The 17263-nt window shown below is 38.6% G+C and overlaps 1 protein-coding gene across 2 annotated transcripts in view; it reads left to right on the forward strand.

Moving 5' to 3' along the window:
* Klhl7 (kelch like family member 7) overlaps nt 1-17263 on the forward strand; it is a 60721-nt gene that overhangs the window by 22612 nt on the left and 20846 nt on the right. For both annotated transcript variants that reach the window (XM_021163177.2, XM_029477286.1), the window contains exons 2-6: nt 3330-3432; nt 4177-4270; nt 4489-4613; nt 12256-12431; nt 14763-14937. In XM_021163177.2, coding sequence (XP_021018836.1) covers nt 3330-3432; nt 4177-4270; nt 4489-4613; nt 12256-12431; nt 14763-14937 — 673 coding nt within the window. The remainder of the gene's footprint in view (nt 1-3329; nt 3433-4176; nt 4271-4488; nt 4614-12255; nt 12432-14762; nt 14938-17263) is intronic.

Below are 17263 nucleotides of genomic sequence, written 5' to 3' on the forward strand. Positions count from 1 at the left end.
CGTGCAAACTTTATATGCCTCAGTACAGAGGAACACCAGGGCCAAGAAGTGGGAGTGGGTGGGTAGGGGAGCAGGGCGGGGGGGAGGGTATAGGGGGCTTTCGGGATAGCATTGGAAATGTAAATGAAGAAAATACCTAATTAAAAAATTGGAAAAAAAAAGAAAAAGATTCAAAGGCAACAAAACATCATTTAATTTATCCCTAGAAGAATTTTTTAAATTATCTTGTTCTATGAGTATCTCTCTTAAATTTTTGTTAGATCTCTCCGTAATTGTTTGACCGGTAGGAGTATAGAATATAAAAATGTTTGTTGTTTTCCAGTGAGTGCATAAGCTGAGGCAGCCTCAGCTTCCATCTGTCAGTGCATTGCCTTCACAGTGGGATTGGTCTTCTACAGCTACCAGTGCTGTAGGACTGTGTGCTAAAACCACACATGCTCTACTTTGGAATATGTAAAGAACTGTTTCAGTTTATTAGAGACATATGTTGGAATAGTGTCAGTCTCAATTTGTGCAGGCATAGCCATAATTATCATAATTTCTATTAAATGTGCAATCTCAGAATCCTCTTTTTCAGAATTCAAGGCAGAAGCCTATTGGGATTCTGAATATACATCAAATAGTATGATGCATCAACACATATGTATCTTAATACTCTAAATTCCATTAAGTGAAACATATAATCTGTTGTATGGCATTGTTCCCTTAAGTAGAATCTAGATTCTTAGCTTAATGTGTTATCTCTTTATGGGCTGCCATTTTAATTCTTTAAGCCTTTGTAGATTTTTCTCATCTGGAACTGTCTCTTTTGATTTACTATGAATTCTAGATTGGATTTCTGTGAGTGTTCTCTATTTTGATTCAAAGAATCCTCCAACCTCTGTTCTGTGGTCTCCAATCTAGTATCTAGTTTTTCAGCCTCTTCTTTCTCAAAGTCTGCCTTAATTTTTTTTCTCTCCCTATGTTTTATCTCTGATATCTTAGCAGTCTGATTATAAATTAAGAATTTTTTTCTAAATCTTGTTTCCAAATTTTACATTTCCCATTTTACTTCATCGCTGATGTTTTAGCTTTTTTCTTAGTCTGATTTATAAATTTTCAAACTTTTTGTCTAAGGCTTTATCTCTGAGAAGGCAATAGTACTGTTAAGGTGAAGGTGAGGATTACTAGTATGATAATCATAAGCAGCGATATGCCACGTCCAGTTTAGATGTATCTGTTTCTCTCTTATTTGTGTCTTTGAACCATTTAAAAGAGATCAGATAAGCTGGACAACCTCTGTCATTGTTCATCTTTATAGTTAACGTATTTCAGGATAGTTAAGAAGTGTGCACTACTTTGCATATTTTAGTATGGCATATGGCAAATCACCCAAGGACTGTTGCTTGTTTGCACCCTACCCACATAGGTCAGACAGTGAACCTTTAAAAGCTCAGCTCTCTATGGAAGCAACAATAGCTTTAGGGGCTACCAATCTGCACAAGATTCTAAGTACTGGCCCACAAAACTTATTAACAAATTTTGAGATAGACTGTAAATGTAAAGTTCTGTATCTCTTTTAGTCTGCTTTGGGTGGCTCCTTTCCTTTTTCCTAAGTATTAGCATCTTACTTGGATTTTTATTCACAAAATAAAGTAGGATTGGTGGAATGGCTTAATGGGTAAGAGCACTTGCTGTGTAAGCAAGAGGAGCTGGTTTCAAATTCCCACAGAAAAGCCCCACAGAGCAAATGTGTTTATAACCGAGCGGAAGGTGGAGAGATCTGATCCTGAGAGCCCTCTCGTCCAGCCTCACCATGACAGCCAGCTTTATGTTCATTGAGAGATTCAGTCAGTGAGTGGAGGTAGGTGGAGGAGGGAGACAATGGATAACCTTTTTTTTTTTGACCACTGAATGCACAGGCCATGCATCTATACTTATCTGCATGTATGTTTACACGAATACGCATGCCTGCACGCATGTGCGTACTCACATAAACAAAATAGCTAAATAGTAGGAAATGTCAATTTTTCAAAAACTATTAGTAAAATACTTATTTAGGAAAACACTTAAAATTTACAAAAACTGTATCTGCTAAGCTACTAAATTATTGATTTGTAACAAGATTTACAAACCACTTAGTATGAGGCTGGAAAGATGGCTCAGCAAAGGACCCAGGTTCAATTCCCATCACTCACATGGCATTTTAAAACCATCCCGATCCCTGGGGATTGACATCCTCATCTGATTCCCTCAGGGGTCATATGGTACACAGACATAATTACAATCAAAACACCCATACACATAACAGTTAAAACTTAAAATAAAATAAAAAAAGAATAACGGAATATGTTACCTCCCAGTGGTTAGAATATCTTCAGCTTCGTTGTGAATATATTTTTTGATGTGTTCCCCCAAAGACATTTCTTTTTCTTTAAAAGTCATCTGTAAGGTGTTAACCCTTGATGTATTTTCAGTACGCCTTTGTTCCCCATCCTTTTGAAGATTAAGTTATTGCAGGCCTACTTTCTTTCTACAGCCTAGAGTGTCACTACTGTTGTCTTGGTCAGAAATTAGTTTAGAAATGGCTGCTATCCAGCTTCTATCTAAAGGATGTTTGTGAGACAGCTATTTAAGGGAAGATTGCTGAAGAGTCAGTTCATTTACTCTGTGTGTCTGAATCCTTTCTGGTTCCTGATACTTTTTTGGGTTATGTGCCATATTCTCTGGATTTTACCAAGCATTGATAAATTAGAAAAATCAAATATAGACTGCAGTGTTTGAAAGATTATAACTTGCATATACTATTATATCATTTAATTGTCCCCTCCCCTGTTGAAAGCTAACAATAAAGGCCTTAGAATTTATGACAGGAAAAAGTTTTGGCTTCCCTGAAGGATTAGCAGACTCTTTTCTATTGACAGTCAAAGCAAGATAGGGTGTCCTTATACAGCCCAGACTGCCTCAGAGTGACTCTCTTCAGGCTCTGGGCAGCTGTGTACCGCCCATGCAGCTCTGCAGACCTGTGTTTTGTTTGTTTCTCTTTTGTTTTTCAGGATAGAGTCTCTTTCTATAGTCTTGGCTGTCCTGGAATCCCCTTTATATACCAGACTTGCTTTTAATACACTAACTTGTGTTTCTCTTGACTGTTGGAAGTATAGTACCAAATGTTGATACTATCTAACAGGTACTCTAAGTCTTTGACAAATGCTCTCTAAAGTGTGTGGAAAGGATATAAGTAGAAAATATGTGCAGGCATTACAGCATTTGGTAGTTCCTACTTTGCTATACTTACTATTGCTGAGCTCCAACCAGTGAGCTCCTTTTCATATACTTTTCTTCTCCACTAGAGAACACTGTGTGACGTGATCCTCACCGTCCAGGAAAGAAAGATCCCCGCTCACCGCGTTGTCCTGGCTGCAGCCAGTCACTTCTTTAACTTAATGTTCACAAGTAAGTGTTTTTAGGTTAAAAACTATTGTTTTTTCTATGAGAATTGGGTAGAGTCTAAATAAGCATTTTTTTTCTAGTTTTTAAAGCTTTTTTATAACTTAAGGCTACAAGACAGTAAAGAGAATGAGAGTGGTCAGCTCTGATGTTGGTCACACAGTGAGTGCTCCTTCATTAGCCCCAAGTGGAGGACGGAGGGAAAGGAGACATACTGTAGTGGAAAAAAGTCTATTTTTAGCTGAAACCTAGAGCCTGATTACACCCTTCAGTATTGCCTTATGAGGTTTGTTTTGTTGATCTCAGACAGGAGCTAGCCAGGACGGGGCTTGGAACATTGAGTTGTCCTCTTCCCTCTGCCTACTCCCTAGTGCTGGGATTGCAGGTGTGCATCATGACACCTGCCTCTTCTCTGTGATCTTCATCAACTTAAATAATGAACCTGCCTCAAGGTTTGACTTTGATGCCCTACCTATCTCTGAGAATTTGGAGGGATATTAGAGAAGAGTGAGGCTGAATTATTTTAGGTCTTGGAAGGGAAAAAAAATTCTAGTTTTCTGTCTTTCTCATTTATACTTGAGGAAGCTCTTAGCTCAGTTCAACAGGTGCTACTAACAAAGAGTTTTTGTATTTATTCCCTCTAGAAATAACAGTCCTAGTGGCCACTGTATTTACTGTAACGTGGCGTGGCCGGTTCCTCAGTTAAACCTGTGATAGTGCTGGTATCATTCATGTTTATTCTTCTTTTAGCTAACATGCTTGAATCTAAGTCCTTTGAAGTAGAGCTCAAAGATGCTGAACCTGATATTATTGAACAACTGGTGGAATTTGCTTATACTGCTAGGTGAGTTAAAAAGAATCATTCTTTTTGGGGGGAATAAAATTGGGGTCTGACACAGAAAAACATCATTGTGACAAATTGTTTTGCTCCTGACTTCTTAGAACAAAAAACTGTAATGGAGGAATTAGAGGGATCCTAATGTCATAGGAGAGTACACTTCACAGTAATATTATTTAAGCAATTAAAAATTGTGTGAAATTAATATTCCCTTTAACTTACAGAATTTCTGTGAATAGCAACAATGTTCAGTCTTTGTTAGACGCAGCAAATCAGTACCAGATTGAACCTGTGAAGAAAATGTGTGTCGATTTTTTGAAAGAACAAGTTGATGCTTCAAATTGTCTTGGTAAGAAATACCAGATTCCTGGCTCTTTTTTATTTTATTTTTTTAATCCTCATTGTGTTTTTAAATAAAGAAAAAACATATTGGTAAGACTCTTCATTTAACCTTAAAGATAATATCCAATGAAACATTTTTAAATCTTAAACGTAAAATTTAAAAGAAACTTTTTTAGAAGGCAGCAATAAGCTCAATAAATACAGTGTTACTATTTTCTAAAATTAATATGGCTTTTACAGTTAGTTTTATTTATCGAAGATAGGAACAGGAGTGCCATCCATTTGTGGTAGCGTTATATGAAAAACATGAACATTTCTCAGTGAAGATTGTCTATAACCTCTCTAACCTAAGTCCTGGAGTCATCTGTTGCTTGCTTGGAGCACCATGCTGTCTCTCCACTGTCACTGTAAACAGGGACATCATAAACTAAGGTGCTAGTTGAAGCACTGCTGTAATTCTTCATTTGAAGCTATTGCCTCCAGTAAATAAGTTGTCCTTGAGAGAATCGGAGAAAGTAATCCAGCTGTCTAAGTTTAGTTTGCATTTTACTGTGGGATGATCCTTAGTGCCAATCCCTAGTGTAATTCCATTTTTCTACCCTACTGCAATTCACAGGCTTCAGGGAAAGAGCAGGCTGGAAATCCAGGGCAGAACAAAGTAGAATCAAGGGAATAGAGAGGCCTGGAACGGAGTTAATGCTGAGATTTTTGACTCAAGGGAAAGACAGGAAAGTGAACCCTGGGCAGAGGCCTTCTCGAAATGCCTTTTGGGTCCCACTTCTATACTTTCTTTCCTCAGGACACTTGTACTCCTGCACACATTCTGTGAACCCTGGGAGGGAAATGTGGAAGGCAGTCAGAAAGGAAACAGGATAGTTGTAGAAAAGAATAAACATCAGATGAAAGGAATAAAAATGAGACTGCTCTGGTGTCCAGAAAAGGAGCTGTAGTTGATGGCTTACATTGTTGTTAGCCTGGACTCAACCTGGGAGAAGGAAGTCAACACTGCCTGCGGTTGAGCTGTGTGCTCTCAGGTGCTCTCTGGCTGAAACCCCATTTCTCTACTGTAGCTTACAGCTCTATTCTTCTAGCTTTATTCCTAATATTAAATTATCTTTCCTTGTACAAGTAAGTAAGTAATCTGACACCATGTGTTTACAGAAGGGATTTACTTTCAACCCCTTGGGCGTGAGGAAGCTAGAGAGATGAGTGCTTGCTGTTGTTGCAGAGGTCTCAGGTTTGGTTTCTAACACTCAGCATGTCTATAACTCTAGTTTCAGGGTATCCTTCACACATACACACAGTTAACATACATGTGCAGGCAGACACACAGATACATAAACTATAAATAAATAAAAAATTTCAAAAAACATTTTTGGAATAACTCCTTAGCACTATAAATTTATTGGCATGAATCAACTGCAAACAAAAATGTCTTTTTAAAAGTCCTAGAGATAGGACAAAATATAGTGTGTAGAACCTGAGGTGAGTTTTTGCTGTCTGTTGTGTCTTGTGCTTCTACAGGGAACATACTGACATTTGCCTATTTCTTGCTACCATTTTGTGTGGTGTCTTAGTCAGGGTTTCTATTCCTGCACAAACATCATGACCAAGAAACAAGTTGGGGAGGAAAGGGTTTATTCGGCCTACACTTCCATACTGCTGTTCACCAGAGGAAGTCAGGACTGGAACTCAAGCAGGTCAGAAAGCAGGAGCTGACGCAGAGGCCATGGAGGGATGTTCTTTACTGGCTTGCTTCCCCTGGCTTGCTCAGCCTGCTCTCTTATAGAACCAAGACTACCAGCTCAGAGATGGTCCCACCCATAAGAGGCCTTTCCCCCTTGATCACTAATTGAGAAAATGCCTTACAGTTGGATCTCATGGAGGCATTTCCTCAACTGAAGCTCCTTTCTTTGTGATAACTCCAGATGTGTCAAGTTGACACACAAAACCAGCCAGTACATGTGGTTTCTGTTTGTTTTTGTGGTACTTGAAATTGAATTCAGGGCCGTGTACATGCTAGGAAAGCATTCTGCTGCTAAGCTGCCATCACTGTTAACAAAGCTGATAGATAACGTGACCACAGTGACCTAGAAAAGAGCCTGATTCTGGACCTAAGCCTGTAACAAAAACAGAGGCTTCAACTAGGCCTAGGTTGACATGAGAAGATAGCCCCTAGTTTAAGGCCAGCCTGGGCTACAGTATGAGACCTTGTCTAACAGTCCCTCAGTAACTTGGTAGAGGTAGGATGAGAAGACCTGCTTCTGTTTGCTTTCTCTGTGGATCTGAGCATAGCTGTCATGCCAGCCAGCTAGAGAACTCCTGCCTAAGATTTCCTTTTGTTTCTCCGCTGCTCAAGATTCCTACACAATCTAAACTCCACAGTGCTAAAGGAACCCATGGAAACTGAATGAATTGGGCAAAATTCAGTTACACATGATGATGCATATGTCTGTAATCCAGTACTGAGAGAACAGAGGCAGATTCAAGACCAGCTTGGTTCATTTAGCTAGTGCAGGTTAGCCTAGACTGTATAGTGAGACCTGGACTCAAAATAAAACAAAATCGTACAAAGTTCAAGGAAGCCTAGTAGCTTGAGAGACAGAAAATAACATTCAACAGCCAAAATGAATAGCTCCTGAGGGAAATTTTAATGTAAGAAATAGGAAGAAAATTAAAAATAGAAGATATTTGAAGGGGCATAGCCCTATGCTTTTTCAGTCTTGACATTTAATTAAATTGAACAGTAAAGTAGATAACCGCTAAAATTCAAACTAAAGATCAATTGGGAAACTGTCTCATGCATGATGTAACTAAAAGAAACCCATTACTGAAAGATGAAAAAGCCATTAAAGGAAGAAGCAGGGCAGTGGTGTGAGACAGGAGCCCCGGGATCATGTGGGAGAAGCAATAAACCTCAAAGGAAAAGTCACTGGGACCTTAAGGACAGTGTCAGACCGGGTACAGGTCTGCCTCATGAGCCACGGTCTCTAAAGACTGGGAACTTGGCTCTGAGGTGATGCGGATGGCTTGGAGCTAGAGAATGATCACACTGGAGGGGCAGGAGTGTGCTGAATGTGACTGGTGGAAGATTGGTTCTATGTAGTTACCGTCAAAACTTATGTTTTTAGGGATAAGTGGTGTGGTAGATTACAGAAACCAAACTGCTCTTTCTGTCCTAGTATGGTTGAGTATGAAGTGTCCCACATAATAACTTCTATGTTTAAAAGTTTGGTCTCTAACTGTCGAGGAATGATTACGTCATGAGAGTACCAGCTTCATCAGTAAGATTATCCTGGCTAGGGTTATTAGTGATGGCGAAATAAGCTGACATTTTGTTTTTGAGACAGGGTCTATGTCCTTGGCTGACTTGGGAACTTGATATGTATTGTACACCAGGGCTAGTTTCCAACTTAGAGACATTTACCTGCCCCTGCCCCTGCCCACACCCACTGAGGGCTGGGATTAAAGGCTTAGGATACTGTGCCCAGTAAAACAAGATGGCTTTCGTTGTTTTAAGCAAAAAGGGAATTTGAGAGGCTGTGATAGATAACTCATAATTGCCCAGATACCTCAGAAAAAAAAATCAGGCTTAGGAAAAGTAGAATTTGATTAACAAAACTTTAGTTATCACAGAAGTTTCTACTGTCATCAGAAGAATGAATCCAATTGAAGAGTTTGCATAGACTGACCCCCAGCAATAGAAAACATTGAGTCCTAAAAGGAAAAGTGCACAGGGCCTGACCCCGGCAGCCGCACAGCAGGCAGGCAGCAGGTGGCTTCAGAGGGGCATCTGTTTCAGCACCATTTTCAGCACTTGGAAAGTTAACTGAGTAAAAAAAAAAAAATAGAGAAATATCAGAAATTAACTTAAAGGCTTATTGAAAAGCATAATAACACAGTAAATCAGACACTTTAGAATGTAACCAAAGGATTTTTTTTTTAAAGGTTTATTTATTATAAACAAGTACACTGTAGTTGTCTTCAGACACACCAGAAGAGGGCATCAGATCTCAATTCAGATGGTTGTGAGCCACCATGTAGTTGCTGGGATTTGAACTCAGGACCTTTGGAAGAGCAGTCAGTGCTCTTAACCGCTAAGCCATCTCTCCAGCCCCCAGGATTTTTTTTTTTTTTTTTAAAGAAAGAAATTTACTTTAAGTCTTTCTTGACTTAAGCATCCTGTGCAAAGAGATAAGAAAAGTTCTCAATATTTCATAAAAGTACAAGTATTCCTTTGTAACAATATTTGTGTGCATGTGCATATATGTATGTGTACCAGGTGTGTGCCTGGTATCCTCATAAGACAGGAGAATATTGGATCCTCTGGAATAGGTGGTTGTAAGCTTCTGTTGTGGGTGTATGGAACAGAACCCAGATCTGCTTCAAGAACAGCAAGTTCTTTTAGCTGCTGCACAATCTCTTCAGACCCAGTATTCCTTTTGTAAATCTTTCTTTTGGAAGTTTAAAAAAAAAAAAAAAAAAAGCAGGCTCTCTATGTGGTCAGAAAGACAAAGGCTAATTAGAAAACTGTGAAAGTCTGGTTAAGAAGGAAAGCTGAAAGAGTGGTACCGGGATCAGACTGTAGCTGGGAAGGCAGGAGACAAGACCAAACTGTCTTCGGAAGCAGAAAGCCTGGAACTGTAACTTGAGACAGCTGCAAAGATTCTGGGTGGGATGTCTTCATCAGTCAATGCTAGTGAGCATCGAAAGTTGAGATTAACTTTCATTATTTACATTTGATGTCAGTAAATAAGGTTCCCAGAAATAGGATTAGCATAATGCCAGCTTTGAACAAAGAATGTGTGTATATAAATGTGCATAAAACTCTCATTTCCCTTAGAACCACTGTTGTTTTTAGTGTAAAATGATTTCAAATCCAGCAATGAATATCTTTTTAAAAAGAATTCCTCCCTTCTCCAATCTAAAGTGATGATAGTGGGGGCAGAGAGACGGCTCAGTGGGTAAGGGTACGTGTTGCACTTGCAGAAGACTTGTGTTCAGTTTCCCAGCACCCATGTGCTGGCTTCAAACTGTCTGTAACTCCAGCTCTTAAGGTCTAACACCCTCTTTTGGCCTTTGTAGACACTACTTGCATATGGTATACAGACATACACAGGCAACACACACATATACAGTAAAAATCTTTTTTTAAATGATGATAATAGAGAAGATTAATTAATGTGTGTGATGATAAGAAGTTTAGGATAAACCTGAAACTATCCTCTAAAGTTTATAGTAATAGATTTACTCAGAAATTCCATCCTTCAAGTATTTCACTGTCAAAGATTACTAACAAGCTAAAATATGAACATACTTAAAGTCAGAGCAATAGTCCCTGCAATTATAGTATCTGTGATATTTTTAAGCAAATGAAAAGGTTTTAGTTTATTATGTTGGCACATGGCTGTAATCTTAGCGCCCAACAAGCTGAGGCAAAAGGATTATGAGTTTAAGGCAAATCTAGACTACATGTTGAGAACTCATTCACAAGCAAGTTAGAAATTAAACCATAAACCATAGGCCAAATCTAATTGTCTCACTGGTATGAGCAAATATATATAGAAGGAATATGCTTTTTCCATGAATGTTCAGAATGCCATGGGAACAAGTCAGTTCATTTATACAAAGGAGATGAAAGATACCAGCTACCTTAGCAGATTGGTTTGTAGTGATGAATGTAATTATGAAAACAGCAAAGCTCTGTACTGGCCTGACATGGCGCCTTTAATCTCAGCATTTGGGAGGCAGATGCAGTCAGATCACTCTGACTTGACACCAGCCTGTCAAGTTCCAGCCATCCAGGGCTACAAAAACAAAATAACAACACCTCAGCTCTCAAGAAGAATGAAGACCAAAGTGTGGACACTGTGCACCTTCTTAGAATTGGGAACAAAACACCCAGGGAAGGAGTTACAGAGACAAAGTTCGTAGCTGTGATGAAAGGATGGACCATTTAGAGACTGCCGTATCCAGGGATCCATCCCATAATCAGCTTCTAAACGCTGACACCATTGCATACACTAGCAAGATTTTGCTGAAAGGACCCAAATATAGCTGTCTCTTGTGAGACGATGCTGGGGCCTAGCAAACACAGGAGTGGATGTTCACAGTCAGCTATTGGATGTATCACAGGGCTCCCAATGGAGAAGCTAGAGAAAGTACCCAAGGAGCTAAAGGGATCTGCAACCCTATTGTTGGAACAACATGATGTACTAACCAGAACCCCGGAGCTCTTGTCTCTAGCTGCATATGTATCGAAAGATGACCTAGTCGGCCATCAATGGAAAGAGAGGCCCATTGGACTTGCAAACTTTATATGCCCCAATATAGGGGAATGCCAGGGCCAAAAGAATGGGAATGGGTGGGTAGGGAAGTGGGGGGCGCTATGGGGGACTTTTGGGATAGCATTGGAAATGTAATTGAGGAAAATATGTAATAAAAATATTAAAAAATAAATAAATAAATAAATAAATACAGTTAAGCCTTAAAAAAAAAAAAGAAGCAGGAAGAAAAACCAAAAAAAAAAAAACCAAAAAAAAAAACCACCTCAGCTCATAACATTTTAATAAACACGAATTAACCGTGGCAAGATGGTATACCATCAGATTGAGGACTGACTAAGTTGGCTTGCAGACACTGTACTTTGCCTCCTTATATAGAATATAAACTCCTTTTTATTTTATTTATTATTATATGTAAGTACACTGTAGCTGTCTTCAGACAGACTAGAAGAGAGCGTCATATCTCACTACGGATGGTTGTTAGCCACCATGTGGTTGCTGGGATTTGAACTCAGGACCTCCGGAAGAGCATTCAGTGCTCTTACCCACTGAGCCATCTCACCAGCCCCTATAAACTCCTTCTAAAACAAAGTAGAAAAATTGGGGAAAAGCTGAATAAAAAATATGCAAAGCTTATATGGGAGAAAAGGTGTATTTATATTGGAGAGTGTAAGATAAGCTGACTGTCATAAATAATGTACAGTGGGATAAAGTTGAACTGTCAAGTTCTTTTTTCTTTTGTTAATTGGATGTGTTGTGGCTTGTTGTGCCCATTACCAGGAGACAACTTACAGGAGTTGATTTCTTTTCTCCACATGGGTCTCGGGGTTGGATATCAGGCTTGGAGGCAAGCACCTTTACCTGATGCGCTGTCTTCCAGCCAATGCGGAGTTCTCACATGGAACTCTTCATCTATGTTGCAGAAGTCAGCTATCCCCCAAAAACAATCCAAAAGTTTAGTGCAATCCTAATAAAAATCATCTCATTTTTAAGTAAAATGTGATACTTTAAATTTATTTGTGAAAGAAGATATTTAACAGTACCTGAGAAGAGTTTGGAAAAAACCGATACTCTTATTATTGTTAAACATAAGACAACCTCAAATTGCCACAAAAATAGACAAATTATTGGAACAAAAGGATCTAGTTTTTGAGATCCACTTAAGTTTTTCCTAAGCCTTGCTTTCTCTCCTCTCCTCCATCCCCTGAAACACATAGTACTGTTTTGTTTTGTTTTTTAAAATCGGGGTCTTACTCTGTAGTCTAGATTGACCTTAAGTTTGAGATTGTTTTCCAGCATTATCTTCTCGATTTCTGGGAATATGTTTTATCTGCAAGCAGTGTCTTGTCTTTCCTCTGTGTGTAGGTATAAGTGTGCTTGCAGAGTGTCTGGACTGTCCTGAACTGAAAGCTACAGCTGACGACTTCATTCATCAGCATTTCACTGAGGTTTACAAAACAGATGAATTCCTACAGCTTGATGTCAAGCGAGTGACACATCTTCTCAGCCAGGACACCCTGACTGTGAGAGCAGAGGACCAGGTAACTGAAGTGTCTTCTTAGACAGTTCCTCGTGCCTGGTGCTTTAATATATGACAAACAGTCTTGAAATCAGGGAGAAAGTCTTGTTTATAATAAGTACATCATCATACAGCCTTTTTCATTGGAAGAGTCAAGACCATTTGAAAGACAGATTGCATGGCAGAGATAAAACTTATCCGGTGCCATGTTAGCCTCCCCAAAAAGATTTCCTGAACTTGTAAGCTTACATGTTGATGGAAACTTAGAAGATGTGACCAAGATGTGGATGAGAGGGTGGGTAGGTCCAAAGTGCAGATAGGTCAGAAGAGACTTGAAATGTAAATAAATATTTACTATGTGAATTGTTGTACTGTGTAGCCTCCAGGTAACCCTTCTGGCATCTTGTTTAGCCCAGCATCTCTTGATTTACATTCTCTTCTCTAGAACCATCAGTTTAAGTGTTAGACGTGTAAATTGGCCCGAGTTATTTAGGAGCAGGTTGTGTGACTTTAATATGTAGACTCACTCAGTCCTTGTATTTTAGCCCCACATCCTCCTCTGATTTTGGTCACTAAGTCTGTAGTGATTTGTTACAGCTGCAATAGGAAGTGAGTGTACTGAGATAAGACCACAGGTTTTGAGTTGCTATTTTTCTTTAACCCATGTTATTTTGCTCTATGTTGTCCATAACATAGATTTTCCAGTTGGAAGACTTGATCAGATAGTAAGAAAAAAGAAGCTCACTTCTATATGTCAGGCACAGGAGTATGCCTGAAGTTCAGTTACCTCGGAGGCTAAAGAAAAGGAGTTACTTGAGCCCAAGATGTTGAAACCAGTTACGATGTAATGTGACCCTGTGTCAAAAGAAACAAAACAAAGATAGAAATATCAGTTCTCTCTTCAATTAACTGGCTTGCATTCAGGTGAAACAAAAGTGACTTTATACTGGACACTTTATAAAGACACGGTCTGCTGGTGGTCATTACTGAGGCCATAGAGAGTACATGTTCCCTTGATGGAATATTAGTGATGTCCAAGCACTTGATGGGACATCAGTGAGGTCATAGTGAGTACATCCTCCCTTGATGGAATAAAATAGCAAAGCATCACTGTGCTGGTTGAGTTTTATCAACTTGACACAAACCTAGACATATCTAGAAAGAGGGAATCTTACTTAAGAAAATGTTCCTATAAGACTGGCCAGTGGCAAGTCTGTGGGCCATTTTCTTGATTAATGATTGATATGGGAGGGTCCAGCCCACAGTGGGCAGTGCAACTCCTGGGCAGGTGGTCCTGGTGTATATGAGAAAGCAAACTAAGCAAGCCAGCAAGCAGAGTACTTCATGGCCTCTGCTTCAGTTCCTGCTTCCAGGTTGTTCCTGCCTTGAATTCCTATCCTGACTTCACTCAGTGATGGAGTGTGACCCATCATAAACCCTTCTCTCTTCAAGTTGCTTGTCATCATGGTGTTTTAACACACCACTAGAAACCCTAAGCTGATCACTGTGGTCGCCCTCTCCAGATACCTAATACTAGGTTAATGCACAAGACATCAAGCAAATTGAAATTAGAGCATTTACCTGACTAGAAATCAGAACTGTTAAGGTTGTCAGAAAGAAGGAAAGTCTGAGAAGCTGCCACGTTCTAGAAAAGTTCTTTAGATGACTTCTTAGTTGAATATAATGTGCTTTCCTTTACAGAAGAGTAGGAAGGGGGAAAATGCCAGATAAACATTAAAGAAATATAAAAATGCTACAGTATTCATATAGGAGTATTAACTTACTGGTTATGACAGATGCTTCATACTACAGTGGCTGGGTACAGAGAATACTAAATTTAAATCTGTTCTGCACTGATCTTAGCCAAAAGTCCAAAAAGCAATCTAAACCTGTTATAAAATAAAAAGCCGTTCTTTAAAATTCCATTTCCCATCATTTATTAACAAGCTCAAGCATGTTTGATGAGTAGCCTGAATGAGTATATGAGTATAGTAGGTGAGTATGTACATGAAGTAAGTTGTTGATGCTGTTTCATGACTTATAAATTAATTAAGGAACTTGAAATTATTCGGTGCAGTTAAATGAATGCTACAGCAATTCTTATAAATATCCTACATTTTATTAATATAGAATTTGTATATCTTAAATTTCCTAAAGCAGGTAAGTTTGTTGAGTCACACTGTAGACATACAAGGTTAAACTTTCATGTCTTCTGGAATGGAAGCCATCTTGGGAAGCTTGTGTTCCTGGTCCTGAGCGTAAGTAATTGTCCCTTCTTGCTGTGAACATGAAAGTAGATGTTTGGAATGTTGTTTCTACCTCAGACCTCTGCTGTTTCCTTTGTCCCCCTTAGGTTTATGACGCTGCCGTGAGGTGGTTGAAATATGATGAGCCTAACCGCCAGCCATTCATGGTTGATATCCTTGCTAAAGTCAGGTTTCCTCTTATATCGAAGAATTTCCTAAGTAAAACAGTACAAGCTGAACCACTTATTCAAGATAATCCTGAATGCCTTAAAATGGTGATAAGTAAGTTCCCGTTATACCATTTCTGTATGGACTACATGGCCATTTTGCATGGACTAAAGACTTGTTCCAGTGTTCACTAGTCTGGGAAAACATTTAAGATTTTTGTCTTCTTCTTGTGGTAATAATCCCTTAGGGTTTTCAGTCCCTGGAAAGGGTTGGCCTCAGCCCTTATCTTAGAGTGAAAGACAATGAAGAATGTGTCTGAATCTTAGTCTCAGCGGCTTCCCTGCTTTGTTCAGTGTTTCCTGTTTATTTAGTCTGGCAGCATCCCATCTTGACATTTCTTTTTCTTAAACAGGTTTTCTTTATTTGCCTGGAGCTAATAATATGCTCATGTCTTTTTTCTCCTGACTAACCTGGAAGCCTTACATGCTTTCATAAAATGCCACAGCTAATGTATTGCTTTTATTTCTTTAAAACATCCCTTTCAGTGCATTCCTTCTGCCTCTTCCTTCTGCTGCTGCTTGTCCTCTAGGCTGAGTTCTTGTCCTGGGACTTTCCTTTCCTGGAATATTTCATAAATCTGTTCTCTTCTGAGTACAAAGTTTTCCTCTCTCTGTGTTTTGTTTTTGTTTGAGACAAGCTTCTCAGTGTGAAGCCCAGGCTAGCCTGAAATTCAAAATCCTCCTGTCTTTCCTGAGCGCTAAGATTACCAGTGTGCCCTACCATACTTGACTCCCCTTTCTTAATTCTGTTTGATGATGGAACATGTCTTCTAAAGGGTTCCTGATAATTGATAAACACTTGGAGATTTGATAAGTCTCATGTTTATTTCCCTATAAAACATTGAAGCTAGTTAAGCTGCACATGCTGAACACAGTCTGTGATTTGAAGACTTTTGAAGGCACTGCTCCATTATCTACAGACTGTAATAGTCTTGAGAATCCTAGTGCCAGTTGGTTTCTTGGGTTTTTGTTTGTTTGTTTGTTTGTTTTTGTTTTAATCTCATTAGGTTGGTATGTTTTATTTAATCCTGGTATTTTGAAATTTGTAGTAATGTATGTATGTATATATTTTTAAATCAGGTTAAGCATTTTCTCTTTTTAGCCTTTGACTTCTAAGTTCTTTATTACTAAGACTGTGGTTCTTTAGCCATTGAATGTCAACTTTGTCTTTTCTAGTTCTGTCTCCATTTTTGTCCCTTTCTGAGAGTTTACCTTAATTTTTCTTTTTAAACCTTATATTTCAGCTATTTTTAATTTTTTTGAGTCTGAATGTACTTTGACTTATTTAATGGATGCAGTACACAACTGTTCTCATGTAGTCATTTTAATGTCTTCGAGCGTACCTATGTTGTCTGTATTTTTTTTTGAGAGTTCTTGCCTATTATTTTTATTGTTAGATCTTCTTGAGTATGTAGCTTTGCAAGTGAGTTAAGAGCAAGTCCTTACAAATCCAACAAACAGAAGTGTGTGTGGGGGGAACAGGCACTTTAGTTTGAGGATTCGTAGCCCTATGTTGAGCTGTTTAGTTTCAACAAATCTGATGAATTAAAAAGTGGTAAAGACTAGTCAGCTATCTTTTATATGTTGAAAAATTGTTTTGTTTTTCAGCAGTGTCTAGGCATTTAGCCTACTCTTTTGTAAAGTTGCTGAACTTAAATCTTACTAATAGGATAGCTTTGCGATTTTGTTTTATATGATAAACATTTGCATAGCTTATTACTTTTCCTTTGCTGCTTTTATGAGATTTTTTTTAAAAACTCATTTCAGGTTGTGTTGAGAAGAATATGTGAGGTACAGAATATAGTTTTTCCTGTATTGTCTAATAATGACAGGTAATATTAGACAGTGTGCGTTTTCCCCACACTGCTTAAGTAGTTTTTGAGTATGTGACTCTTGACCTCAGTAAGGAAGATCCACAATATTTGTGAATCCTTGTTGTACTTCATCTAAGATAGTCCTTCTCTAAGTATTATGCATGTCTGGGTTAACTTAGAGTTTTAGTAAATACATGATCTTTTGTTAGGCTTTCGATAGTGGGAGCCAGCCTTTCTAACAAAGTTCCAGGTTCTGAAGATGCTATTATTTGTACCACATTTGAATGGAAAGATGGGTCCCTTTAACACAGCAAATTCCCAGTGCTTCCACTAGAGATTTTAATTGGTCTATGATAGGAACCAGGTATAAATAGAGATTTCTTATGTGATTCTAATGTGCACTTTAAAGAGGACTGATAATAGCGGCATATGTTTATAATCTCAGTAGTAAGAAAGTCAAGAGGCTTATTAGTTAAATGGCAGCTTCCTCCATTATATATAGTGAATCTTATTTCATGAAAAAATTAAAGTCACAGGGTTTAAGGGATCTAGATTTCAGTCATTTTT

Source organism: Mus caroli, chromosome 5 (assembly GCF_900094665.2).
Source record: "Mus caroli chromosome 5, CAROLI_EIJ_v1.1, whole genome shotgun sequence".
Lineage (NCBI taxonomy): Eukaryota > Metazoa > Chordata > Mammalia > Rodentia > Muridae > Mus > Mus caroli.